The sequence below is a fragment of the Drosophila subpulchrella genome, chromosome X (genome assembly GCF_014743375.2).
Source record: "Drosophila subpulchrella strain 33 F10 #4 breed RU33 chromosome X, RU_Dsub_v1.1 Primary Assembly, whole genome shotgun sequence".
Lineage (NCBI taxonomy): Eukaryota > Metazoa > Arthropoda > Insecta > Diptera > Drosophilidae > Drosophila > Drosophila subpulchrella.
The window spans coordinates 16,583,317-16,608,786 of NC_050613.1; the positions used below are offsets into that span (position 1 = coordinate 16,583,317).

Consider the following 25,470-nt stretch of genomic DNA (forward strand, 5'->3'; position numbering starts at 1 on the left):
TTTGTCAAAAATAAGATATTCGGTTTTTAGTCAAAAATGGGATTTTTCTCTACGGTTTGTCCATCGTAGTTTGGCCAATCCAAGGCGTACAGCAAAAAGACCGACTGTTTTGAGCAGCTTGCTAGATCTGCTAACGATCCGTATTACTTTAAGGAAAATTTATTTTTTAACCAATCTTCGCAATTTTTGTAAGGGGTAACATCACATTTTTTTGCGAAAGGTTCCGATTTTGTTCAAAATTACTCCATTTTCTCGCGGTTTTTTAATCTTAGCTTATTTAAATCATAGCGTGCAGCAAAAAGACCCACTTTTTTGAGAAGCTTGCGACCTTTGCTAACGATTCAGGCCACTTAAAGGAACATTTATATTTTGGCGCATTTTCGCATTTTTTATAAGGGTGTTCGTTTCGGATTCAGATTTTGGTCAAACTAATTTTTCTCGCGGTTTTCAAATCAACGCGTACAACTAAACGACCGACTGTTTTGAGCAGCTTAACTGTTTGACTAGTATCACGGATTAACGAATTTATTCCTAACCGAAAAAATGCAGGATTGTAAATGGGCCTTATGCTATTATCGTTAACTAGATTTGTTTTCTGAGGAAAGTGCCTAATAAATTAGTTTACCTCAAAACCGTCAAAAGCTCGATTCCCGGAAAAAAGCTCAGGCATGCAGCCAAACAAAAACTTTGAACAGGACCCGAGAGTTAAGTTTAACAGTCGCGTTTACCGACTTTGTTTTCCGACTGAGGGATGCTGTAATGTAATCTTTGCAATTTTCATATTGGTTACATTCTCGGAGAAGACAAGAGACGTGCTGTACGAAAATAAGTTTTCTTTCCAGTGAATTCTCGACAAAAATGTGTGTTGAACTAATAACTTTTTTGACCGTTCTGTGTACTCTCTGAAAGGCATAGAAAAGTGCATAAGTTTTGAAAAAATTTTAATAATCTTTAGTTTAATCTGCATATGTTCGCGTGTGTGGTGCGCATGACATATATAAATACCAACAAAGTCCCAAAAGTCGTATTCATACTGAAAGGTCCTTGCAGAACTCTATAAACACCTTTGTACACATTTATGAAATACCAGACCTTGGGCTTAGCCCACGCAGCGACTGAATAAGCCCTGGGTCCTTTGGAACTCCCTGTGCAATTAGAAGGATAGGAGCTGCAGTTGAAGAGAGTAGTGCTATGAGTCTAGTGCCGCATAATATCGCTTCCAATTCCAATGTCATCTAAGTGGGAGTAATAGGATAATGTTTCCACCTCCCACGGTCACGAACCGTAATGCAAAAAATATTAAGGGTGTAACAGTGACGACAAAGACAAGTGAAATTATTTAGTTATAATTAATATTAATTATCAATTACGAGTTCTATAATTACCAACCAGTTTTTAACCAAATGCATCCACATTAAAAAGGGATAGGCGAAAATTGAATATATATTTTTTTAAGTGACACCCACGCTTAAAATAAGTTTGGTTTAGTGTGGCATACAGAAGAGATACATCAGGTGGGCGGGATTCGCGGATGGGACCGCACCCCCGCCCCCACATACACCCACCCACCTACCCACCTAACCACCCACACACCCACAACTTCTTGTTATACATGTAACAACAAGACAAAATCATTAAGTGAATTTCATTATTTAAAAAGTTCCGCCCCCGAAATATAACTCTAGATCTGCCTCGGGAGGCAAATATGTTATACGCAAGCGCTTGAATCGAGAACCTGTCTCTTTCTCTCTCTCTCTTCTAACAGAATCGTAACAGAAGCCATCAGAAAGCAACAGCACAGCAGCATCCGCTCGGCAGAAGCAGAAGCAGAAGCAGAAGCAGAGCACGAGCAAATGCTTTGGCAGCAGGAGCAGTAAAGCTCGCCTACCGCCACAACATACGTAACGTGCCTATGAGTGGGCGAGTTTGTGTACATGTCTGGACATGTATTTGACAGCCTTTCCCTTTTGGCCATTGGTATGCTTCGTGTGGCTCTGTAAGTACTCCTTTTGTGGATATCTGTTAACGCCTACGCCACACAGAGACCTTTAAACAGCCGAAAAGTAGCATCTTCTCAAGTTAACCCAACCCGATCAAAACTGACCTCTCTCAAAAACATTCTTTTCTAAGCGGTTTTATTTCAAATATTTCGATTACTAGAATATAAATATGCCATTTGTTAGTAGATATGATCATGGAGTTTGTAAACAATCAAAAATAGCCCTCAGAACAATCAGATTATTTTTTGATTTTCAATTTTATACATTTTTTTGAGTGTATTAAACGGAAGACAATTTTTTGAGCTACTTAATTTTGAATCTACAAAATGTTTACATTTACTAAAACGCACTTAAAAAAATGATGAAATATTTGTTTGTAAACATTTTGGAATGTTTTGTATTTTTATGGTTCTAATTTGAACTCTTTATGTTACATACTATCTATACTATTAAATCTGTAGATAGATTCATTAAATATTATTCTTATTAGTAACAAAACTGCCATTTTTTAAATCAATATATTTAACTATTTTTGATAATAAGAAATTATACAGCACTATTCTATAAAAAATTTTTGCAAGCAAATTCAACTGATAGGAAAATTAATGATTCTGAGAAATTTATATTTGACTAGGTTTCGGTCTAGGCGACTTGACGAAATTTGCTGTGAAACGTAACGCGCCCCACTATGGAATTCACCCCACAAATGCTCTGGGGCGTTGGGACTGGAATAAGCACAAACAGTTGCACTCAGACGCCAGGATTGGGCATTTAGAGACGGGAAACGAGTCTCGGGAGGACCAGCTCTCGGAGGAGCTTAGCAAATTCGGAGAGAAGCTCCTTCCCGTTTCCAATTATCCGCCTTATCAACATAACAACGAGGACAGGGATAGCCAGGAAGTCCATCACAGTGGCGAGGGTAGATTGCATACTATGGAATCGTCTGTGCCATCAAAGGCGAGGATATCCGGTGGCTCTAGCTCGAGCGATACTCCGAAATTTCGTAACGTCGGCGCCCAAAGGGGTCGAGCCGAAGTCGGGGGTGGAGGTCTACGGGAGGTTGATCGAATCAGTTCCCGCGGGCGGGAAGGATTCATAGGTGGACCCAGTAACAAGCAGAAACCGTTCAGGGTCAATCTGGCTGTTCTGGTGCAGGATGATCCCAGTCAACCGGGCGAAACGTATGCCAACTGTCAGAACTCGAATGAATCCGGGGAGAATTGCAACCCCGAGGAGGATGCGATGCCGAATTTGCAGAGGGATTGCGAGAAGACCGGGCTACATGTGATGTGCCCCCGAACCTTTCGATGCATTAGCAAGTACTGGCTCTGCGATGGCGACGATGATTGTGGTGACTATTCAGATGAGACGCATTGCGGAGCTCGGACGAACTGCACCGAGGATCAGTTCGAGTGTCTGAACGGATTCTGCATTCCGCGTACTTGGCTCTGCGATGGGGAGAACGACTGCAAGGACTTCTCCGACGAGAGCCACTGCAATCGCACCACCTGCACGGATGAGCACTTCACCTGCAACGATGGCTACTGCATTTCCCTGGCCTTCCGGTGCGATGGGGAGCAAGACTGCAACGACAACTCGGATGAGCTCAAGTGCGCTGCGGTGATCAACAGCTGTCCGGAGGGGGAGTTCAAGTGTCGCGGCGGATTGGGTGGAGCTGGGGGTCCCAGTGGACAGTGCATCCTCAATCGCTTCCGTTGCGATGGGGACAACGATTGCGGCGACTGGAGCGATGAGGAGAACTGCCCACAGAAACCATCGCTTTGCACCTCCAACGAATACAAGTGCGCCGATGGTACCTGCATCCCGAAGCGCTGGAAGTGTGACAAGGAACAGGATTGCGATGGGGGCGAGGACGAGAACGACTGCGGAAGCCTGGGTTCGGAGCATCCGTTGACCTGCGGATCGGATGAGTTCACCTGTAACAATGGACGCTGTATCCTGGTATGAGCTATACTTTTTAATCTATTATATCATATAAGAACTTTGTTTTCTCTTATCGTAGAAAACTTGGCTCTGCGATGGCTATCCAGACTGCACATCTGGAGAGGATGAGGTTGAGTGCCACCTACAATGCGACCTGGGACAATTTTTATGCCCAACCAAACAAAACATAACAAATCTCAAGTGAGTTGAAAATAATCTTCTGTAAAACGAGTCGATGTGTCTTTCTGAAAAGAAAAGAAAGAGAATTTTTTTTTTCTTCCCAAAACATTTTTGCTTACCTTTTTTTTATTTTACCTTTTTTTATTGTTTTATTTCTTTTATATCTTGAGTTTTTTGTACGAGTAATACCAACAAAGGACTTTAGGAATATAATTGGTGCATGGTTGTTTTTCCAGAATATGTGTTCACCAGAAACACATTTGCGATGGCCACAACGAATGTCCTGCCGGCGAGGACGAGGCGGACTGTCCCAAGGAACGAAAGTGCCTGGAGCCCAGTCCGTGTGAGCAACTCTGCATTGAAACCAATGCGGGATTGGAGGAGTGTGCCTGTCGACTTGGCTATGTCATGGACAAAAACAAAGTCAAGTAAGTAGTACACGATTGTCTATGGGTTAACCGACATGATATTAAAATGATAACCATAATCGATCAGCTGCACGGATATAGATGAATGCCAGTACCTGACCAGTCCGGTTTGTTCGCAAAAGTGCCACAATACCCTGGGTTCCTTTAAGTGCTCCTGCGAAACGGGCTACATACTTCGTCCAGATCTAAGATCCTGCAAAGCGCTGGGTGGGGCGATGACGCTGTTGGTGGCCAACCGATGGGACATTCGCCGGGTAACGCTCAGCAATAACCGATATACGGCGATTGTCAAGGGACTGCACAATGCGATTGCATTGGATTTCCATCATCGCAAGGGACTGATGTTCTGGTCCGATGTCTCCACCGATGTCATCAAGATGGTTTATATGAATGGGACCAGGGTTCGAGACGTCATCAAATGGGGTCTGGAGTCCCCGGGCGGAATAGCAGTGGACTGGATTCACGATCTGCTGTTCTGGACTGATTCCGGCACCAGGCGAGTGGAGGTGTCCAATTTCCAGGGCAACCTGCGCACCGTCATTGCCTCCTACGACTTGGATAAGCCCCGTGCCATCGTCGTGCATCCTGGAGAGGCTCTGGCATTCTGGAGCGATTGGGGACCGAATCCGAAGATAGAACGCGCCTTCATGGACGGTACACAACGAAAAGTTATCATATCAAAGGGTGTTACCTGGCCAAATGGCCTGGCAATTGACTTTCCCAACAGCAAGATCTACTGGGCGGATGCCAAGCAACATGCCATCGAATGCTCCAATTTGGATGGTAGTGATCGAAATAAAATCCTCAGCACACACCTGCCACACCCATTTGCCCTTACCCTCTTCGAGGACACAATGTACTGGACTGACTGGAATACGAAGACAGTATCGGCAGCCGATAAAATAACAGGAAAGGAATTCCGAGCGGTCCATGAGAACTTCCATTTCCCCATGGACATCCATGCCTATCATCCTGCCCGACAGCCCGAGTATGCCGACCGTTGCCAGAAGGATCGTAGAGGTCTTCGTGGAGGATGTTCCCATCTGTGTTTGCCTAACAAAACCTCCCGTCGATGCGGATGTCCTATAGGACTTTCGCTGAAAGAGGATGCAAAGACCTGTAAAAGTACTGCCGACAAACTGGTTTTAGTGGCTCGTCGCAAGGACATCCGGCTGAGACACCTAAAGAACAATCAAGCGGATCCTAACGAGGTTGATATGATAGTCCCGTTGGACAACCTTAAACATGCCGTCGCTCTGGATTGGTGCAGTGATACGGACTTCATCTATTGGACCGACGTGGAGCGTAGCACCATTAACAAGGCCCATCTCAATGGAAGCTATCAACAGCGTGTCGTACACTCCAATCTGGTTTCTCCTGTCGGCTTGGCCCTGGATTGGATAACCGATAAACTCTATTGGACAGACCCGTCAACGAATCGAATTGAAGTGGCCACTACGAATGGAAAGATGAGAACCCTGCTTATATGGGAGAAACTATACAAGCCACGGGATATCGTTGTGAACCCGATTGGTTAGTTGAACACGTTCTAATTATCTAAGTCATGTGTGGGTGTGTAAAGCTTAAGGCGGTATATATTAGATATGTATTAACATTCTGCATGATATGGAGGTATTTTTCGATACCTTATCATACTCATCATACAAGTCGAATCATCAATATTACTGTGATACTCAGTATAGAGAGTTTTATCTTCAGGTAGGCTCTGGTTTTGACTTTCGCAAGCATTTTCCGATTTACTTTTCAAAATGAACCCACCTTTTTTAGCAAAATGCTAGTCATTAGTATCATTAATTTTTACACATACCTACTTTTTATCCCAAGATACCGTACCCTTTATTTCAATGCCTTCTGTACTAATTTGTATACTTCCTTGTATCAAGATGGCTTTATGTTTTGGTCGGATTGGGGTGATGATCCTATGATTGAACGTGCCAATATGGATGGACATGATCGCATTACTATATCATCGAAAAAGTTAATTTATCCCAATGGACTGGCGATTGATTATGAAAAGAGTAAAATCTACTTTGTTGACGGTGGCACAAAGACGTTGGAGTACATGAACTTTGATGGCAGCGGTCGTCAAGTAATTTTAAGTACGTAGTCAACGATAATAGTTTACCTCACTTTATCATTAACGTAAAATTGCCTTTCTTTTAACAGATGGACTTGGGCATCCCTTTGGCTTGGATGTAAACGAAGGCCGCGTGTTTTGGACTGACTGGGATACCAAGTCTGTGATGAGCGCCAATAAGCTGACGGGCAAGGACACCAATGTAATTATCGCCAATAGTACGGATCTCATGGACATCCGGGTGTTTCATCGCACCCGAAGGCGCATCTTCAACGCCTGCGATAAACTGAATGGAGGTTGCTCCCACCTGTGTCTTCTGAATCCCACTAGTTACACCTGTGCCTGCACTGTGGGGGTTCAACTAAAGGATGACAAGCACACGTGTTCCGAAGGCCCAACTCAGTACATTCTGTTTGCCCACAGAATCGATATAAGGCAAATATCCTTGGATTTCGACCACTTGATCGATGTTGTCCTCCCCCTGCCGCCAATCTCAAATGCGGTGGCTCTCGATGTCGATCGGAGGACGGGCAACATCTTTTGGTCGGACACCGTTGAGAATGTCATCATGAGTTCCAGTCCAGATGGTCTTCATGTGCATAAGGTCGTTGGGGATAGTTTGGAGAATCCCGATGGACTGGTTGTCGATTCGATCGGTCGAACTATATATTGGGCCGATGCTGGTCGCCACACTATCGAAGTAGCCAGTCTTGATGGGAGCAATCGACATGTTATAGCCTACAAGGATCTGGAGTCCCCACGTGGCTTGGCCTTGGATTATGAAGCTGGTCTTCTGTTTTGGACGGACTGGGGGCACTATCGTAAGATTGAGAGATCCCATTTGGATGGCAATGAAAGATCTCGCATTGTAACCGCCAATCTTGGATGGCCCAATGGCCTGTCACTCGATTTGAAGAGCAAGCGAATTTACTGGGTCGATGCTCGTCTAAAGACCATAGACTCGTGTGATTATACGGGAAATCAACGCAAGTTGATTATGTCATCCCTGCATCATCCATACGCTTTGGCTCTGTCTGAGGACAACATCTACTGGACCGATTGGAAGTCGAAGGCCTTGCACATGACCGAAAGAAGGAACATTACGGCAAAGCGTGATATAATCACTAACATCGATGGATTGATGGACATCAAGGTCATCTATCAGGATCAGCAGATGGCTGAGAATGTCTGTGGACGCGATAACGGTGGCTGCTCTCACCTCTGTTTGCGTAATCCATCTGGGTTTTCGTGTCAATGCCCCATTGGATTGAGGTTGCGTCAGAATAGCACAACGCAATGCCAAAATCTACCAGAGGTAAGCTTTATCCCACGTCCTCCATTAGAAATCCTGCTAAGCAAAACAATTTCTCCCAGGACTATCTTCTCATTGCCTTGCGTTCGGGAATTGGTATGATTTCTTTGAACTCTGGAGATTTCATGGATGTCGTCTTGCCTATAAACGGAGTGCATGGAGCAGTCGTACTTGATTTCCATTACCGGAAGAATCTGCTCTTTTTCGCCGATGTCAATCTGGACGTAATTCGAAGAGTTAATCTATTGAATTTAACCGAAAGCAAGGTTATTGTCAATACCGAAGTGCTTACTCCCAATGGAATAGCCGTCGACTGGATAGCAGACAACCTCTATTGGTCTGATACTGATCGCAAGCTAATCGAAGTGGCTCGGATTGATGGTAGCTCTCGTAAAAGGATAATCGAAGACAATCTGGGTGATCCGCGCTCACTGATTGTGCATCCTAAAAAGGCGTATGAACTTTATCCATTTGTGATCTATAAGCATTTTATTTAACTGTCTGTCATTTTAGCTATTTGTTTTGGTCGGATTGGAGCTCCCCTGCAAAGATCGAACGTAGCTACTTGGATGGCTCGAATCGAACTGTCCTTATAACTTCCGGAATTGGCTTTCCAACGGGCCTAACTATCGATTTTAGGTAGGTTAAAACCCTTTATGTTATACATTATATTATATTGATATTATTTTATTGGTAAACAGCAATCGGAGGTTGCTTTGGGCCGACGCCTTGGAGGACAACATTGGCCAAGTGGACTTCAATGGCAAACGCCGTCAAACTATTGTTCCTTATGCACCGCATCCATTTGGTTTGACTATGGTAGGGATGACTATCTCCATGGTCAATCGAAGTGAACCTAACAGAACCTTTGTTATCTAGTTTGATAATAGCATATTCTGGACCGATTGGTACAATAAATCGGTGTACCGTTCCCAGCGGTTGCCACGAAGTGGATTTGGTAATCCCTTTGAGGTTCGTGACGCCCTAAGTGGAGCTCTGGATATTCGAGCCGTTTCGCTGAACCGCCAACCCAAAAGCTGGAATCACTGCGCTCAGGACAATGGAGGTTGTTCCCATCTCTGTCTCTATCGCTTTGTCGACTACGTGTGTGCCTGTCCGGACATAATGGATCCCAAGGATGCGCCATGTTCGACGAAGCCCAAGGTTTTGGTGCATGCCAATTTGGAAAACGATCCGCTGCTCGAATACTCCGATGAGTCCACCGATGATTCCACAGCGCCCGAGCTGATGGGCGAGTCCAATAACCATGGCGACGATGGTCTAGCGAAAAAGAGTGATCAGGAAAGAGAGTTCTTTGTCCTAGTGGCGCTGGGCGTGGTCATTGTTATGGTTGTCATTATTATACTAGTTATCTTCAGTAAGTACAAATTATAATCCCCTACTAAGCTTAAGAAATCACTAAAGGTTTAAAATCTTAAAAATGGAATTGTTTCAATTTTCACAGCTTTCTTTAAAACACATTTTTAAGGAGGTTTTAAACCTCTAAAGATTTCTTAAACACTCACTGTTATCTCAAATTATTATTGATATAATAAATTTCTCCCTTTTGTAGTGCTTGCCTTCAATACGAGCAAGAAGAAAAACAATCGCAACTCCCGCGGTTCCAGTAGATCTGTACTAACCTTCTCAAATCCGAACTACAACGTTGATGGTACGCCTATGGAACCAAAGACGAATATATGGAAACGATTTAAATACGATAAATCTCATGTAAGACCTAAAACAGAACAAAAACCCCAACATATTGATATACAATTGCAATTCTCCTTGCAGGAACGAGCCGGGGTCTATGAAGAGCGTAGTCTAACCACAGAGACGGCTTCCTCGAGCCTTTTTGTGCCGACACCATCACCGATGGCATCGCCCTCAACAAAAACAATCCAACTGACAACGCTCTCGACTATCACATAGCTGGCATAAATAGTTAATTGGCCCTACAAAAGAAATATCTTTGAAACCATTTCTCTATTCATGCAATTGTGATTTATTTGATTGTAAATGTGGAAATCAACTGGTTTTTTTTATTAATTTTCTCTTGAAACCCAGTAGTAAATTCCGTTAATTTCATTCGTGTTTTTTTTTTTTTTTGAGAGTGCAAATATGTCCTGTTAAAGATCAAAGGGTGTTTATGATATTACAAAAGAAATATATTATATAAAAATGATATATTATTCAATTATGAAATCACTAAATTATTTTCCTATTTTTTTTTTTAATAATAAGTAATAACTATTAAGTAATTCGGGTGCTTCAACTTTGAAACAAAAAAAATCCTACTATTGGGCGCGATTTTTGTTTGCTGATCACAAATTAAAATGGCCATAACTTGGTTTACGTTTATGTCTGATGGATATGATAATGATAAAATCATTGTTAAGTCCAATCATAAAAAACAGGTGTTTGCGGAAGTTTTTGATAGATTTCCCCCGCAAAGAAAATGTCGAAAAAATTTCTCATTTCTGTTCTCTAGCCCTTATTTTATATATGTGCTAGGCTGTTGACCTAAGTCTGTATGCAAAATGTATTTAAACTTAATTAAATGAAAAGGCATCAACACATTTTTCCGAGCCCAAGAAAGCCCCATACCGTTTGGTTTAGTGGTTCACATAAAATGTTATTAAACTGGTTTAGTTCAAAAATGTTTTTTCGAAATATGAAAACCGCGGGCTTAATTCCATTCAGGGCTTCAGCAAAATATCTGGTAACTTAAGTTTTCTATCCGTGTTTGTAAATATATTTTTTGCTTGCAGATGTATAAACTATTAAATACACAAAGAAGCATTCTTGTATTTGCTCAACAAATTTGGGGCAAAATGATTTTTTGACTTTTTTTGTAACTGTAATGATTTCGCTAAGTTTTTCCGGAAATTCTATGCTGAATTTTTATCCTGAGGGTGTCATAGGTTTTGGCCAAAATATTGTAACTTTTGTAAAAGCGTCCTAAAGAGTTAAAGGTTTTGAGGTTTCAAGGGTGATGCAAAAATGTAAGGAAATGTTTACCATCGGCGATGATCGTTCTGGATATATATGTGGTATTACCTACATTAAATGTTGTTACGAATTTACTTAGCGTACTGAATGTGTTTTATTTTTGATTTCAAATCAGCATCATCGTTGGTTTCTAAGCTTGCTCTTTCAGCTTAAAGCAAGCTTAATGCTCGGGACGTAAGTATTATAAAGGTGTTCGTTTTTAGTAGAGAGCATTGCAGTTTTCACGGATTAGAGTGAAACCGGAAATAAACCATTTGATAGAAGGACAAATGGTGCGGAAAGCTTTATCGTATAGAGCTTTGTAAAAGTTATACTGTGCTTTTCGGTCCTTATGCATGTGATTCGATTCTGCCTTCAAAGGTTCATGATTAGCGTAATATGTTTTATTTTTTTGTAAATATATATTTTAAGCCGTTCTCAATTAACTACAAAAGAGTACCCTTTCCATAAGATCTCATGACCGAGGAACTGTACCTAGGTGATGAACGCTGAATTTCCGGCAAAAGCTCGCCGTCAACGGGGTGGATCCTAGAACCTAGGTCAATGCTCCCCCTAAAATGTTTAGTGCACGAACTCTTCACTTTCGAGTTCGTAGGCTTCGTTTTGATCGCAATGCGATCGGATTGTGTTTTGTTCAAATGACTCAACTTCAAATTCGGATTTAATAACCTGACAATAATGATAGTAATAAAAAAGCACACAGTTTAAATTTGTTTAAGTATAGTTTTTCCAAATTGAAAAACAAACAATTCATTTAAAAAATTGTTTTTCTATACATTCAAAGGTACTTTTGTGAGTGATATTTGATTGTTTTGTTACAATAAACGAATTTAAAAAATGAGTATGCCTCATAATGTGTATGTGTTCTACATGCTCTAATGCAAAAAAGGGTTTTGTGACCAAGGGACATAACATAAAAGGCGTCTCGACTTAATTGCAACATGCTTTGCGCATGGCGAATACAAAACAGTGCCAGCGGCTACTGATGCTGCATTATATAAAGCATGTCACAACGTGCAGCAGTTTTAATACGAACTAGTCCAAATGGTGATGAGAACGTCAGGGTTTTGGTGTCCGTCTATATTCAGAAAATAATTATATTCATAATACCCATACACTTTTCGTAATATTTAAAATGGTTCAAAAATCGCCAACTCTACTTATTATAACCGGGTAAGTTTTCCAATACAATCTGGATCTATTTAGTCTAGATTTGTTAATAGTTTTCAAAAACCTTTAAGTAAAATTAAACTGCACTGAGTGACATCCCAATTTAATAAAGCTAAGTGACATTAACAACAATGAAATATTCATTTATGCCCACATAAGTACCCCCTTTTTGAAAATCTGGGCTACACGAGCTTGTCACTCACTTAGTTCGACGGGATGCAATCAATAAAAGTGGGCAAACAGTCGATTGATTTTATAATTCCGACACTCTGGGCCAAAGTGAATGAACTGAAGGACAACCAAAGCACCTAAACTTTTGACAATAATTTTGCTTTACAGATTTTTGATCTACTTTATCTGCATTAGCGAAGGAAACGTAGGTGATGGTACTTTAGCGCCAACTTCATCGGATCTTCTTTATATAAAGGCTTTAGGACCGGCTGCGATTTTGACCAAAATGCCAAATATAACAAATGAGTTTAGTTCCAGAATATTCAATTCCATTCGCGTATTGCCGTCACTAAAAGAAATGGCAGCTCGATCGATGAAACGAAGCCAAAACAACATGACACGCGGTTATTTTTCCGAGATTTCCAATCAAAGTCGAGTTCCGCGAAAAGCATCGGCTGATATGCTCAGTCGCAACATATCCATGATTTTGGAAAACCTACTGAAGCGCTACGAACAATCGCAGTTACCCACACATGGACAAGGAGTTCCCACGGTGGTGCAAACCAATATTCTTATCCGTAGCATGGGTCCAGTTTCGGAACTGGACATGGACTATTCGATGGATTGCTATTTCCGGCAGTATTGGCGGGACAAACGGCTGAGCTTCAAGGGACCCATCAAAAGTTTATCCCTTAGCATCAAAATGCTGGACAAGATTTGGAGGCCAGACACGTATTTCTACAACGGCAAGCATTCCCAAATTCACATGATTACAGTACCCAACAAACTGCTTAGACTCGACCAAAACGGAGGGATTCTCTACTCAATGCGGTATGTTTTTATCCATTATTATATAACTTATTTCAAATAATAATTCTGGTATTCAGACTAACAATTAAGGCCACGTGTCCCATGGAACTGCAAAACTTTCCCATGGACAGGCAATCATGCCCCCTTGTTATAGGAAGCTGTAAGTTCACTGTTCTATATGTTTTTCATATACTATATGTATCTTTAAACATTTCAGATGGTTATATCAACCAACAGCTAATCTATGAATGGAAAAATCAAGATGATGCCGTCTCTTTCGTTCCGGGGATGACATTAAATCAATTTGATCTCATTAGCATGATGCATCGTAATTTTACAACTGTGCGTCGCGAAGGTGACTTTTCGGTCTTACATGTGGCATTTAATCTCAAGCGTCACACTGGATATTTTCTGATTCAAGTAAGAAATCTCTGGAGGTTTTAAACCTCTTTAAATGGCATCTAAAAGTATGCAACGATTTGTTTTTAGACCAGTAGTCACAGCATACTTTTAAGCACCTTTTTAGTATCTAAAGTGCCTAATATTTAACTAATTTAGGTGTATGTGCCCTGTATACTGATCGTGGTTTTGTCATGGGTCTCGTTTTGGATACATCGCGAGGCCACAAGTGACCGAGTCAGTCTGTGTGTAACCTCAGTGCTGACTCTATCCACCATTAGTTTGGACTCACGCACAGATTTGCCAAAAGTCAAGTATGCCACCGCCTTGGATTGGTTTCTATTGATGAGCTTTCTATATTGCATTGCCACACTACTGGAATTCGCCGGCGTGCACTACTTTACGAAGCTCGGGAGCGGAGAGAGTCCTCAGCTGGAGGATCAGTGGGAGGACATCTGCATAGCCAACTCTTTGTCGGATCACGCGGCTGATGCTGATGGTGATGGTGATGCCGATGCTGATGCTGATCCATTTGCAGATGAGGGCTCCAGTGATGGCACTGAAAATGATGAAAACGAGGGCCCGGTTAGTGAATCGATTGACTCTAAAAACGGGGTATGTGCTTGCAACAAACACGATGCTCTTGATCTGGAATATGAGGTTTCATTGCAAAATTCCTTGGCCGGACCTGGTTTTATCAAGCGCAACGCTATTTTCTGTCCAACATATAATGTAAGTAAGCTCCGCGAAAGAGATCTGTAAGTAACCCTTCTTCCTTAACCAGGATCCGTCGTATATACTGCCTAACACCATGGAGAGAACCACTCAAACGGAGCCTCCGGCCGTCTCGCGATTGCATCAGATGTGGATGTGCCTGAAGAGCGACAATAGTTTCCGGAAACAAAGGGAACGTAACGCAGCGGCACAAAAAAGCGAACAAGGGGGCGCCAATTGCTATGTGAATAGTGTATCCCTAATCGATCGAGTGGCAAGAGTCGCCTTTCCCATGTCCTTTGCATTTCTGAACGTTTTGTACTGGTGGGCTTACGGGATGTATAAAAAAGAGTTCTCATGGTCCAATATGAAGGCATAGACAAGATAAATAAATGTTAAAATCATAATCAGAATTATATACTATTTATGAACTTTCAATGTTCGCTATTTTCTTTATATTGGGTTCACTGCCTTGTCGGCAAAAGCTCGTCGGATGGGGGAGAGATCCTAGTGGAGAATGGTCGCAATATATTTGATCACAGGGATACCATTTTCAAAATTTTCCATGTCTTGTGCATTCCTAAATCTTTTCTACTGGTGGTGATACGGAATATATTACAAATAGTTCTCATGGTCCAATATGATGGCGTAGACAAGATGAATGAATGTAAAAAACGCGTCGTAGGGGGTGAGATACTAGTGGTAAGTGGTCCCAATATATTCAACCATAAAGATACAATTTTCAGAATTACTTAAACACAATGCAAACACCATTTTTAAAATCTCAGTGTTTATACATATAATTGATTCGATTGACTTAGTGTTAAAATATCTCTAACTTCGCTACTTCTTAACATTCAATACTTGGATCTAAAAATCGATATTTAAATTTATTCATATTTACTTTGGTAAAGAGTTCAGAGATTTTAAAAAAACCTGTAAAGCTTTTTAATAGCTTAGCCCAACGACCGCAGGATGTCGCTTTCGAAAAGCACAGTCCCATTGCCAAACATAAAGGCATAGAAAGGACATTCTTGGAAAGCACAGGCCTATGTATGTATTTGATAAAGCGAACAAACTTGGATAATAGGGATGCGCAATGCAGGTCAAGCCGAGCGAAATGAACTCACCCGAGAAGCTTCTGCACAAGCATCTCTATAAGCAATTATTCATTAGATAGATATAGATACTGTGGGTGCTCGCACGCAGCAGTTCGGGGCTACGCGTTAACCAGGACCAAAATACAAAATACAAATATACAAAATACTGACTGGACAGGGTCGGCAAATAAAAGGTGCCAGCGGGCAGGGGAAAGGGCACTACAGTGATAAAGTTTGCCAATGCATAAAGCTGAGTGTGCGATTGCAAATTCCCCTTTTATTGGCTAGTGGTGGTGATATTGATATGGATGAAAAGGCAAGACAAACTGGAACTGCTGCCCCAAATGCATAAGTAGTGCTGCCGATTTGAATGGCCTGCATTCGATTGTAACGTGCTTTAATATCAACGTCTATTTAATTGTGCTTTTGTCCACCTGATTCGGCTTTTTTTCAATGTGCTAGTCCACAAAAAAATCAGATTTTCGACATATTTTTAATTAAGAAAGAATCAAGTATCAACGACTTGATGCTTAAGAATTAATTCGGTTAGCGAGACATCCAAAAATGTGCGCTGGATAGAAAATGAGAACAAAATCGGGGTATACTAATCATGCATACAATAAAAACAAGGACACGCGCTTAGCGTTGCCACCTTGTTGAGGCGTTTTAAAGTGAACAATTAATTTAATGACATTATAATTGACCAATTATTTTCTACACCATGATTATTTCCGACACATTACATAATACAATGGTTTTAAGGAGAGTGTCCTCAATAAGAACACAGTGTGCATACAGCATTCTTATTTTGTTTACATGTGGGAAACGCTAGGAAATTCGAGGTTTTAAAATGTTTATAATACTCACAATAATAAGACTTAAATACCAAGATCTAAAGAATTCGCTGCTGAAATTTAATACTATTTTCGAATGTATTTCCTAAAAATGATTGAGCCATGTTATCATTGAAATGGGTATTTTGTGTTGCCATCCACAGCTCCTCAAAACATGCCAGGGTAAAAAAGACAGATGCATTTGAATTTGCTGCCGCGATGATAGAAGAAAAGCTGGAAATGACAGCACAATCGATTCCAAAAAGTTGAGACCCAACAACGACACAAGCAAAAGCTGTCAATATGACATGTTTTACGCGCGTCGGAGTAACCTGTAGTCTGTTCTTCTTCCTACTGGGCGCCCAGCTACAATTGATTCGGTAGGTGATTAAAAAGTACACTTACAGAAAAATTAAGGAACAATTATTGTTCCTATAGGGTGTTTATTTTAATTTTCGCCTGCAAGTCTGACCTTACTAAAAATACTGTCCTATCCAGTAATTTCAAAAACTCTAAAACAGTATAGTCTATTTTAATGTCCGAATAAAAAAACTTCCAATCTGCATTATCTTCATATCCTAAGTAAAAATAAATACAGTCAATACAAAACTACCACAATACCATTAATCCTAAGTGAAAATAAATACAGAATAATATCCAGTAATTTCAAAAACTCTAAAATAGTAGACTATTCCAATGTAAAAGTGCATAGTATCGTATAATTACGGAACTGAGTTACCTACTTTCAGATGTCTTCGAAAAGATGTGCTCGCCGGCCGCCTTGAGAATGTTACGCAAACAATATCAAACATACTACAAGGCTACGATATTCGACTCAGGCCCAATTTTGGCGGAGAGCCTCTGCATGTCGGTATGGATTTGACCATAGCCAGCTTTGATGCCATATCAGAAGTTAACATGGTAAGTTTACGCATATTTATAATGTAGGGAACATTACCTGAATTTATATTATCCCATTTAACCACTAGGATTATACGATAACAATGTATTTAAATCAGTACTGGCGCGATGAGCGTTTGGCATTTAATATCTTCGGACAATATTATGATGGCGATGATGACGACGGCATTAGTGATGTGCTAACACTATCAGGAGACTTTGCTGAAAAGATATGGGTACCAGACACGTTTTTCGCCAATGATAAAAACAGGTACCACTGAGGACAGCTATATTTCAACTTAATCTTCAACTCATTCGCCTAGTTTTCTGCACGATGTCACTGAGAGAAATAAACTGGTACGTCTGGGCGGCGATGGAGCTGTCACATATGGCATGCGATTCACCACGACCCTCGCGTGCATGATGGATCTGCACTACTATCCATTGGACTCCCAAAACTGCACTGTGGAAATAGAGAGCTGTGAGTAGACTCTATTATACTCTAGTTCTAGTTATAAAGATAAGGATCTCAAGATCTAATGTTCGGGATAACCCAGAGATATATAAATTTTGTTTTTAAAACTTATATAGGTAATACACCAGAGTATCCTATGGCCGAATACAACTTGATTTCTTAATCTGGAGATAAAGAATAAGATCTCGAGATCTAATGTTCGGAATAACCAAGAGATATCTTTCTTTAGATAAATGGATTTGGTTTTTTTTTACTTCTATGGGAATCATTCTAGAGTATCCTATATCCGAATACAAAATGTTTTTTTCAATCTGGAGATACAGATAGAGATCTCAAGACCTAATGTTCGGAATAACCCAGAGATATTTTCTAATAGATATATAGACTTTGTTTTTTCAATCTGGAGATACAGATAGAGATCTCAAGACCTAATGTTCGGGGTAACCCAGAGATATCTTCTATTAGATATATAGACTTTGTTTTTAATACTTATATAGGTAAAATACCAGAGTATCCTATGACTGAATACAAAATGTTATTTATTCCTAGTTTTAAGCACGTTGTTCCACTTATCACTATCTTTTAAAATACTAATTACTATTGCAGATGGATATACGGTCAGCGATGTGGTCATGTACTGGAAGCCAACCCCAGTCCGCGGAGTGGAGGATGCGGAACTGCCCCAGTTCACCATCATTGGATATGAAACCAATGATCGCAAGGAGCGCCTGGCCACCGGAGTCTATCAGCGACTCTCGCTCTCGTTTAAATTGCAACGAAATATCGGATATTTTGTTTTCCAAACCTACCTGCCCAGCATTCTGATAGTAATGCTGTCGTGGGTATCGTTTTGGATTAACCACGAGGCGACGAGCGCCCGGGTTGCTTTGGGGATCACCACGGTCCTCACCATGACCACAATTAGCACGGGTGTTCGCAGCTCACTGCCTCGTATATCGTATGTAAAGGCAATCGACATTTATCTGGTCATGTGCTTCGTTTTTGTATTTGCAGCCCTTCTTGAATACGCTGCCGTTAACTATACTTACTGGGGCAAAAGAGCTAAAAAGAAAATAAAGAAGGTCAAAGATTGTTGTCCAGGGAAGATAGGTGAGTTTAGTAGTCAGTTAAGATTAGATCATGTTACAATAACCTTTAACCTCTGTTGTCCACAGGAAAGAGCGAAAGATCCGAAACGTGTTCAACGACAGAGGACATTATCGAACTGCAGGATGTTCGCATGAGTCCTATACCCTCTCTACGAAGGGGTACCTACAACGCCACCCTCGACTCCATAGGCACCGAAACCATGAACTTGGGAAAGTTTCCGCCAAGTTTTCGAATAACTCGTAATTATGGCACCGGACACAGCCAGCTGAGGCGTCGAGCACAGAGGGGTAATAATATATCTTACTATTATAAGATGATAATATAATATAATATCGCTTCACAGGTATCTCCGCCCGCCCACGTATGTTGCATGCACTCAAAAGAGGTGCCTCTGCTATTAAAGCCACTATACCGAAGATCAAGGATGTCAATATCATTGACAAGTACTCCCGCATGATATTTCCGATCAGTTTCCTTGCGTTCAATCTTGGCTACTGGCTGTTTTATATTCTGGAATGATATATGCCAACAAACAAAACGAGTAATTAATTCCCCCTAGAAACAGAACCATGGGATCCAAATACAACTTTTTATAACCTCCATAATAAAGATTGACTTCGCCATAATATTTGGGCGTACCTGAATCGTCATCGTATTCCTTTGCAGGTTATGGAGAATTAAAAATATATATATTAGATCTGAAAAACATAACTTTAAAAATGTCTGAATAGTCTGCTTTATATGTTACCGCCGCATTTGTCCATTAAGAACGCACAGTATTTCAGTTTCTACTGTTTACTACTCCAAGTCGCTTATAGCTAGTCTTAAGTCTAGCCATTCTATTTATATCATTCTGCATCCATTGCCAATCCGCTCCTCCAATTTACTCGAAAAACCACCATTCGTCCTCAAGTTCTCCATTAGCTCTAATATGGCGAGGACTCAGGCTCACATGGTTTGAATCCACCGTCGCACATTGGTCGATCACACGAAAACGCTGACCAAAAGTTCAAAATTAACATTCAGAACTCGAGCTTATTTCACATACATCACAAAAGTTGACAAAATTGACAGAAGGAATTAATCCAGAAACCAAAAATATGATTCTCTTAATAAGAAAAAACATACAAATGTTTGCCCCCCGGTTTAATTTTTTATTTCGAGATTCCTTTGTCTTGCCAATCTCTAAAATATATGCTTGAACTCGAGATAAAAAGTGGAATATAAACGAAAACAGGGAAAAAGCGTTAAAAAGCGTTACCCTACAAAACAAGAAGAAATGATATAGTCGAGAGACTCGACTATCAGATACCCATTACTCTGTTATTAATTTCAAATAAAGTAAAATTCCGATGCCAGCACGACGGCACCTAGCGGACGGTAGCGGTACTACTGACCATGCCAAAACCTGTTTAACTTAGTCACTCATAACTTTTAAATTAACAATGGGATTGGCTCAACATCTCTAGAATCTGCATTCTCTACGAGTAACGGGTATAAAAATAATATGGGATATTCAGAAAGTCCAATTGCACCAAAAAAAATCATAATTTCGTGTCTTAAGATTTTCCTTCATTTAATTCTGAAAACCAGTGTTGAATTAAGACATGAATATAGCTTCACATACCCGAACCATGGACTGGTTCTCAGAGTTTGAATTTTGATCCGCCGTTGAAGGTGCGTTTGTCGCAAAGTGATCACCACCGCCTATGTGACTTACAAATAAGTTGGAGTTGGCAAAGTAAGGTTTAAAAGCGGATCAAATCAAATAGCATGTAAAACTACACACCTGTTAAATTTGCATTTGATTTGGGCAAGTTAACCATATCGCGTCGAAATGTTGACAGATTTTGGGTGAACCTATAAGAACAAAAGACATTTTTCATTAATATTGCTAGTAACACCGACTGTTGCCATAGTAAACTAAAACCAAACTCACTTTTCCTTGTTTTTACTGGAAACATTTCGCTCAATGCCAACCATAAGGTCATCAAACCATTGAGACATCGTCTGTTGCTTCTCTATCGGTTGTCCGCAGATGATTCTATCTTTTAGGGAGCTGTTAAATTGATCAGTTATAAACCGACTGTAATTTATGGAATTAATTAAATCATCGTACCGATAATAGTCCTCGTAGAGTAAAATAAGAACCAGCAATGGTCGTGACATTGACCACTGGTTTCGACAGTCCTCAGCCAAAACGTTGTTCAACAACGAGGACATCATACTCTGAAGCAACTCGGAATTCATTTCAACAACCTAATAAAAATAAATATTTATGTAGAACTTATAAATTATAGATATACATATACATACCTTTAAAAATTGGGCATTTTCCTGGTTTAAGCTACGAAGCTTTTTGTTTGGAAATGTGGAAACTAAAAAGAATTACAGAATTAGTGGTATGCTTATAACTTAATGTACTTTCTGATTTACCTTTCATCTGTAGCTGCTTAAAGATGTAGGAAACAATACTGTCCAAAATTGTGCAGCAACTAATGTAAATGGCTGAGTCTAAAAATACAATTTGGTTACAGTCGCTATAATCTTTGTCTAATATTTTAAACACACCTAATGCCGCCAGTCCCTTAGTGAGACTTTTTAAAATGTAAACGAATGCAGCAGGTTCCAAAGCAGCCAAATAAGAAACATGATCTTGTGAAAGGCAATTTAGTAAGTTGTAATAGGCCGTCGATAGTTTTGGGTATTCCTGTAAGTAGTCAAGTAGTTTTAAAAGTAGTTATACCTTTTACAGTAGGTTTACTCACTAGTAGATCGCTCTGTTGTATCGAGAGTATTAGCTTTGCGATTACATTCAGTACATTGTCCAATGTATCATCGCCGTACAGTTTGAACACACCACAATTTACATAATTTCCACCAAGTGAGTTTTTTAAGATTAAGAAGCATATGGCAATTCCTTTAAGTCTCATTGGGTATAGTCGGTCGCGCGGTACATCCTGATGCAGAATGCGATTGCCGTATATACAAATAAGTTTTGAAGCCTCGCGGAACAGGAGAATGCCCATGGGGCTGGACACATTGCCTGCGAGTCTCTGAGTGCGGCAATGCACCAGCTCGGCAAATAGTTTAAGAACTGGTGTCGTGACGGCAGGATCGTGAGCCCATAGTTCCATTGCGCGCAGCAGTATGGGCAGGTAGTCCGCATAGTAACTGAAAGTAATAATTAAACTATTATTTACAGCACAAAATTAAAGCAACATCTATACGCACAGCCATTCAAAGAGCATGGTGTATTGAATGCGAGCGTTGAGCGGCAGAGCTAAGCCACGAAGGTCACGAGCCAAGCCAATGGTGGCCTTTTTAGCCTCATCGTTAGGAAATATATTGGTATCCATCAGCACAGAACCAAGGGACTCGAATTGATCTAAATAGAAAATAGAAAGGGCATTATTATTTAGTCATCATAAATTGGGTGCATATATATGGGTGCATAACACTTTTGAAAGTTTCATAACGCCCACTCAAAAAGTGGCATTGTGCCCTCGAGCGTTGACACTAAGCGTTATGACATGAACCCTCATATATTGTATATACAATTTATATCATTTTTTGTTACTTGTTAAAGGCTCCAAAAATTTATAAAATCTCTCTTCATCTTCGCCCAAATCGAACATCAATAAACGCCCCAACGAAGTGTAAAACATGGTGCGACATCTCATTTCACTCAATGTAGAATTGGTTCCTAGGAATGGGAAATGCTCGCTCGTGTGATGTGTAAGCATGAATTGAACTTCCTCGAGACGTGCAAGTTTGCGCACAGAGTTAAAGTGCACAGAGAGATCGGAAAGTAGCATAAGGGTTTTGGTGATAATCGGCTCAGAGCGTCCCCAAAACTTAAGGTTTGTAATACTGAAAATGTTAATATTATGATTAGGATCAATGGTAAGTTAAATTGAAAATATCCAACTTACATTTTACGGTTTATAAAACTTAAAAGCATTTGCTCGTCACTCAGTCCAAACACCTCGTTAAGTCTCTTGTATACATTTGCCTTTTGAGCCTGCTCACTGCTGTGCATTTTTCGGACTTGGTCCAGAAAACTAAGTATCGCAAGCTCCAGTTTCTCACAGCCAGCCTGTGGCAAACGAGCATCGGTGAGGCTCATCAGCTGGAGAACTCTTATCACGAGCTCCGCGTCCATGGTGTCATGCTCATCGCTTGTCGTTACCGAAAGACGACCCACTATGGCCGACCCGATTATGTACACCAACCACGTGAGCTGTAGCTCGTGTATGGTGATGTCTATGGGATTGGCGTTGGGCGACTGCAAAAGATTCTCGTACTCATGGGCCTTCTGGTCAAAATGCTGAACAAGAAGACTACAAGTCTTGTTATACTCGCACCTTTCTATAACAGACAATTGCTCCAGCTGCTGCTGCACCATGCAGAGATCGTCCAGTGGGTCCTCCAAATTGTCTCGGACAATCACGGGTACCGCATCCAGGCGCGAGTCAATGTACGCCTTGATAACCTCCGGGGTATATGTGCCTAGCAAATGCGGATCCGGGGACTTTACATATGGTACAGAGGCAACCATGCGTTGCCATAATGTGAGTAAATAATGTACACTATTCGGTGCAAAAAGCCACATCTAAGGGTAAGGAATTGCTATTAGTATTTTTACCAACATCCCAAAGCTCTAAGTCATACATACATGCAGAGACTGCACAGTAAACTTTGCTATCAGTTCAATGGCTTGGGGATAACATGGGACCGCTATTAGCTCGCCTAACTGGTAATTGGACTTAAGGCGAGCCAACAAGCGGCAGAATTCATGGTAGTTATCTGGATCACTCAAGCCCTGAAAGAAATTCTTGACGAAATGCATATTGTGAATCATTTCTCATGTACTTACGTGCAGGGAGTTCAAAATATCACGCACTCCTTCGACCAAATGTGTAAGGAATTTCGTTCTCTCAGAATTACTAAAAAGAGAGCGACGCACAGATGTCATTTGTACCAGGCAGGATATGGAGTAGCTAGCTAAACCATTGGGCAAAATTTGGTATAAAGCAAAAAAAAGTTTAAGTGTGTTCGAATCTAAGAATGCAGGGCGCCAAGCTGTGGGTATCTACGTATAAGGTCAATTTAATAGTAAATCGAAATGAATTAGTTGCATTTGCGTACATACCTGTACATTGTTCATATCGTCTGCGGATTCATCTGTAGAACTGCCAATGAAGTCAAAGCTAAGACAATTTTTCGTTAAACGCAACACGTGGGATATTAACCTGTGGGGTAAAACAAAATATTTACAATTATTAACTTCATTACATTTATAACAATTGTCCTATAGATAAGATTATACTTTTGTATGCATATTATGAAAGTAAGGTAAGAACTATATATGTAAACATATACTTATTATGTCAAACTATTAACTCACAATATATTATAATTAAATTTATATTTGAAAGATTAGGAGAGATTACGAAAGGTGAGATCTATATATACATATACTTTATAATGCCAAACTAATAACTCTTGAAAACTAATCCTAGGAATTAAAATAAGATCATAGTTAACTTACAATCTATTATAATTACATTTATAGCAAGTGTTCTATAGCTAAGATTATACATTGTTATGCAGATTATGAAAAGTAAGAGATATAAATACATATACTTTATTATTACTCTTAAAAACTAAAGACATGAAATAAAAAATTGGCTTAATTAACTCACGCTTGCTGCGATTCGTCCATAAAATTAATGGTTTTGCTATTGTCGCGGGCCGTGATCAGCAGTGAGCAGGATAGCAAAAAGACCTCATAGAGCTGCTGGTCCCGAAAGGAAGTGGCTATTTTTCGATTCTTCGAAAACGACAAGTGGACGTCCAGCTCCACAATGGAGTTCATTTCGCAAACCAGCTGCGAAAGAATTTGCACACCGATGGTGCAGTGCTCAGTGGAGCCCTAAAACGAGTTGACAGGATGATTAATGATGGTCGTTGCAGTAACCCAAAGAGAGAACCCTACCTGCAAGAACTTTTTCACATCCTCCAAGAGGTTCTGAAAGACTAGCTCCCCCTTGTACATGTCGAACCAGCCGAATTTGGTGATCTTGGCCAGTAAAGTAACCAGTGCCTGGATAACAAAGTGCTGCAGGTTGAAACGCGTAGCCAGGTAGTTGAGGGCATAGCTGCGTATGTCGATGCGCTGCTCGAGGCTGAGGCCCTGGATCAGTTTGGTGAGCGTGGAGGCGGCCAGCAGCTGGGCGTAGCTGGAATCGGCTCTGTCCAATAGCAACTGACACTTGGGCAGCGCATCCTGGCTGTTTACGAATGTCACCAGCGCCTTTTCCGCCTCCGCACGAATGCTAATGTCTGTGGCTTCGTAGAGTTGCTTGCACAGTACCTCCAGTTGTTGTATATCCTGAGGGCACCATGGAATCGCCTATATTTGCGTACTTTCTGTTAGGAACGCGCATGAAATACATACCATAACGATGAACGCCGGATGCCTTGGCTTCAAAAGCAATCTGGTCAATTCTGGAAACGCTTTTTAGTCCTGTTTTAAGTCTTAGAATCAACCGCAAAAGAAAAGTTTGGCTTTATTATAACTTGCTTAAACAAATGATAGTCATAGAGCTGTCGGTAGCTTTGCTCTGACTGAGATATGTCTAACTTTTGGGTAAATTCATGAATGAAAACAAAACGCCAACTTCGTTTCTTAAACATGCAAGTGTGACCAAAACAAACAAAGTGTGAATGGTTGGGGTATTCGCGCACTTGTTGAACTGCAGTAGTGCGAACGCGGTATTATCGCATTTGCGAATATTCGTTACGCAAA

General features: G+C 40.7%; 4 protein-coding genes across 9 annotated transcripts; 3 read left to right on the forward strand and 1 right to left on the reverse strand.

The window, feature by feature from the left end:
• The first annotated feature begins 749 nt into the window (after nucleotides 1-749).
• On the forward strand, nucleotides 750-10,766 carry LOC119556487 (low-density lipoprotein receptor-related protein 4). 3 transcript variants are annotated; one of them, XM_037868743.1, is made up of 13 exons: nucleotides 750-817; nucleotides 1,766-1,996; nucleotides 2,635-3,962; nucleotides 4,024-4,145; nucleotides 4,361-4,552; nucleotides 4,620-6,085; nucleotides 6,457-6,672; nucleotides 6,740-7,965; nucleotides 8,025-8,416; nucleotides 8,476-8,601; nucleotides 8,664-8,781; nucleotides 8,842-9,340; nucleotides 9,536-10,766. In XM_037868743.1, the coding sequence occupies exons 2-13, from the start codon at nucleotides 1,945-1,947 to the stop codon at nucleotides 9,892-9,894; spliced, it is 6,096 nt and encodes a 2,031-aa protein (XP_037724671.1). In that variant the 5' UTR covers nucleotides 750-817; nucleotides 1,766-1,944; the 3' UTR covers nucleotides 9,895-10,766. The 3 variants fall into 3 exon arrangements, with proteins under 3 accessions (XP_037724671.1, XP_037724672.1, XP_037724670.1); XM_037868744.1 differs by lacking the exon at nucleotides 750-817 and having other exon boundaries at nucleotides 837-1,996; nucleotides 9,536-9,693; nucleotides 9,757-10,766; XM_037868742.1 differs by lacking the exon at nucleotides 750-817 and adding an exon at nucleotides 843-860.
• Nucleotides 10,767-11,981: 1,215 nt separating this feature from the next.
• Nucleotides 11,982-14,645, forward strand: LOC119556637 (gamma-aminobutyric acid receptor subunit alpha-6). 2 transcript variants are annotated; one of them, XM_037868966.1, is made up of 6 exons: nucleotides 11,986-12,147; nucleotides 12,484-13,146; nucleotides 13,203-13,285; nucleotides 13,343-13,545; nucleotides 13,684-14,256; nucleotides 14,309-14,617. In XM_037868966.1, exons 1-6 carry the CDS (start codon nucleotides 12,110-12,112, stop codon nucleotides 14,615-14,617), a joined length of 1,869 nt encoding a protein of 622 aa, XP_037724894.1. In that variant the 5' UTR covers nucleotides 11,986-12,109. The 2 variants fall into 2 exon arrangements, with proteins under 2 accessions (XP_037724893.1, XP_037724894.1); XM_037868965.1 differs by having other exon boundaries at nucleotides 11,982-12,147; nucleotides 13,203-13,545; nucleotides 14,309-14,645.
• A 757-nt stretch (nucleotides 14,646-15,402) lies between these two features.
• Nucleotides 15,403-19,300, forward strand: LOC119556565 (gamma-aminobutyric acid receptor subunit beta-like). Its single transcript, XM_037868861.1, has 8 exons — nucleotides 15,403-15,532; nucleotides 16,336-16,551; nucleotides 16,921-17,092; nucleotides 17,161-17,342; nucleotides 17,395-17,552; nucleotides 18,153-18,656; nucleotides 18,722-18,943; nucleotides 19,000-19,300. Exons 2-8 carry the CDS (start codon nucleotides 16,475-16,477, stop codon nucleotides 19,173-19,175), a joined length of 1,491 nt encoding a protein of 496 aa, XP_037724789.1. The 5' UTR covers nucleotides 15,403-15,532; nucleotides 16,336-16,474; the 3' UTR covers nucleotides 19,176-19,300.
• A 153-nt stretch (nucleotides 19,301-19,453) lies between these two features.
• Nucleotides 19,454-25,360, reverse strand: LOC119556564 (ran-binding protein 16). Of its 3 annotated transcripts, none has more exons than XM_037868859.1 (18): nucleotides 25,120-25,360; nucleotides 24,658-25,053; nucleotides 24,365-24,594; nucleotides 23,812-23,911; nucleotides 23,536-23,751; nucleotides 23,335-23,481; nucleotides 22,592-23,271; nucleotides 22,237-22,529; nucleotides 21,891-22,044; nucleotides 21,425-21,830; nucleotides 21,228-21,366; nucleotides 21,093-21,170; nucleotides 20,973-21,034; nucleotides 20,776-20,915; nucleotides 20,596-20,715; nucleotides 20,446-20,516; nucleotides 20,284-20,363; nucleotides 19,454-19,653 (listed from the first exon to the last, which is right to left on the reverse strand). In XM_037868859.1, exons 1-18 carry the CDS (start codon nucleotides 25,120-25,122, stop codon nucleotides 19,540-19,542), a joined length of 3,429 nt encoding a protein of 1,142 aa, XP_037724787.1. In that variant the 5' UTR covers nucleotides 25,123-25,360; the 3' UTR covers nucleotides 19,454-19,539. The 3 variants fall into 3 exon arrangements, 2 of the variants coding, with proteins under 2 accessions (XP_037724787.1, XP_037724788.1); XR_005219980.1 differs by having other exon boundaries at nucleotides 19,601-19,653; nucleotides 20,284-20,371; XM_037868860.1 differs by lacking the exon at nucleotides 19,454-19,653 and having other exon boundaries at nucleotides 20,243-20,371.
• Nucleotides 25,361-25,470: the final 110 nt, after the last annotated feature.

Bases quoted from the DNA above. Each gene is read 5' to 3' on its own strand.
- LOC119556637 (XM_037868965.1), top strand. From the start codon at position 12,110: ATGGTTCAAAAATCGCCAACTCTACTTATTATAACCGG. The intron at 12,148-12,483 runs GTAAGTTTTCCA...TTTGCTTTACAG, and splicing joins ACTCTACTTATTATAACCGG to ATTTTTGATCTACTTTATCT. The intron at 14,257-14,308 runs GTAAGTAAGCTC...TTCCTTAACCAG, and splicing joins TTTTCTGTCCAACATATAAT to GATCCGTCGTATATACTGCC.
- LOC119556564 (XM_037868859.1), bottom strand. The intron at 21,171-21,227 runs GTGTGTTTAAAA...TTGTATTTTTAG, and splicing joins TAAGGGACTGGCGGCATTAG to ACTCAGCCATTTACATTAGT. The intron at 20,364-20,445 runs GTGTGTAGTTTT...TAAGTCACATAG, and splicing joins ATCAAATGCAAATTTAACAG to GCGGTGGTGATCACTTTGCG.
- LOC119556487 (XM_037868743.1), top strand. From the start codon at position 1,945: ATGTATTTGACAGCCTTTCCCTTTTGGCCATTGGTATGCTTCGTGTGG. The intron at 7,966-8,024 runs GTAAGCTTTATC...AATTTCTCCCAG, and splicing joins AATGCCAAAATCTACCAGAG to GACTATCTTCTCATTGCCTT. The intron at 8,782-8,841 runs GTAGGGATGACT...TTTGTTATCTAG, and splicing joins ATCCATTTGGTTTGACTATG to TTTGATAATAGCATATTCTG.
- LOC119556565 (XM_037868861.1), top strand. From the start codon at position 16,475: ATGACATGTTTTACGCGCGTCGGAGTAACCTGTAGTCTGTTCTTCTTC. The intron at 18,657-18,721 runs GTGAGTTTAGTA...TGTTGTCCACAG, and splicing joins TTGTTGTCCAGGGAAGATAG to GAAAGAGCGAAAGATCCGAA. The intron at 18,944-18,999 runs GTAATAATATAT...ATCGCTTCACAG, and splicing joins GAGGCGTCGAGCACAGAGGG to GTATCTCCGCCCGCCCACGT.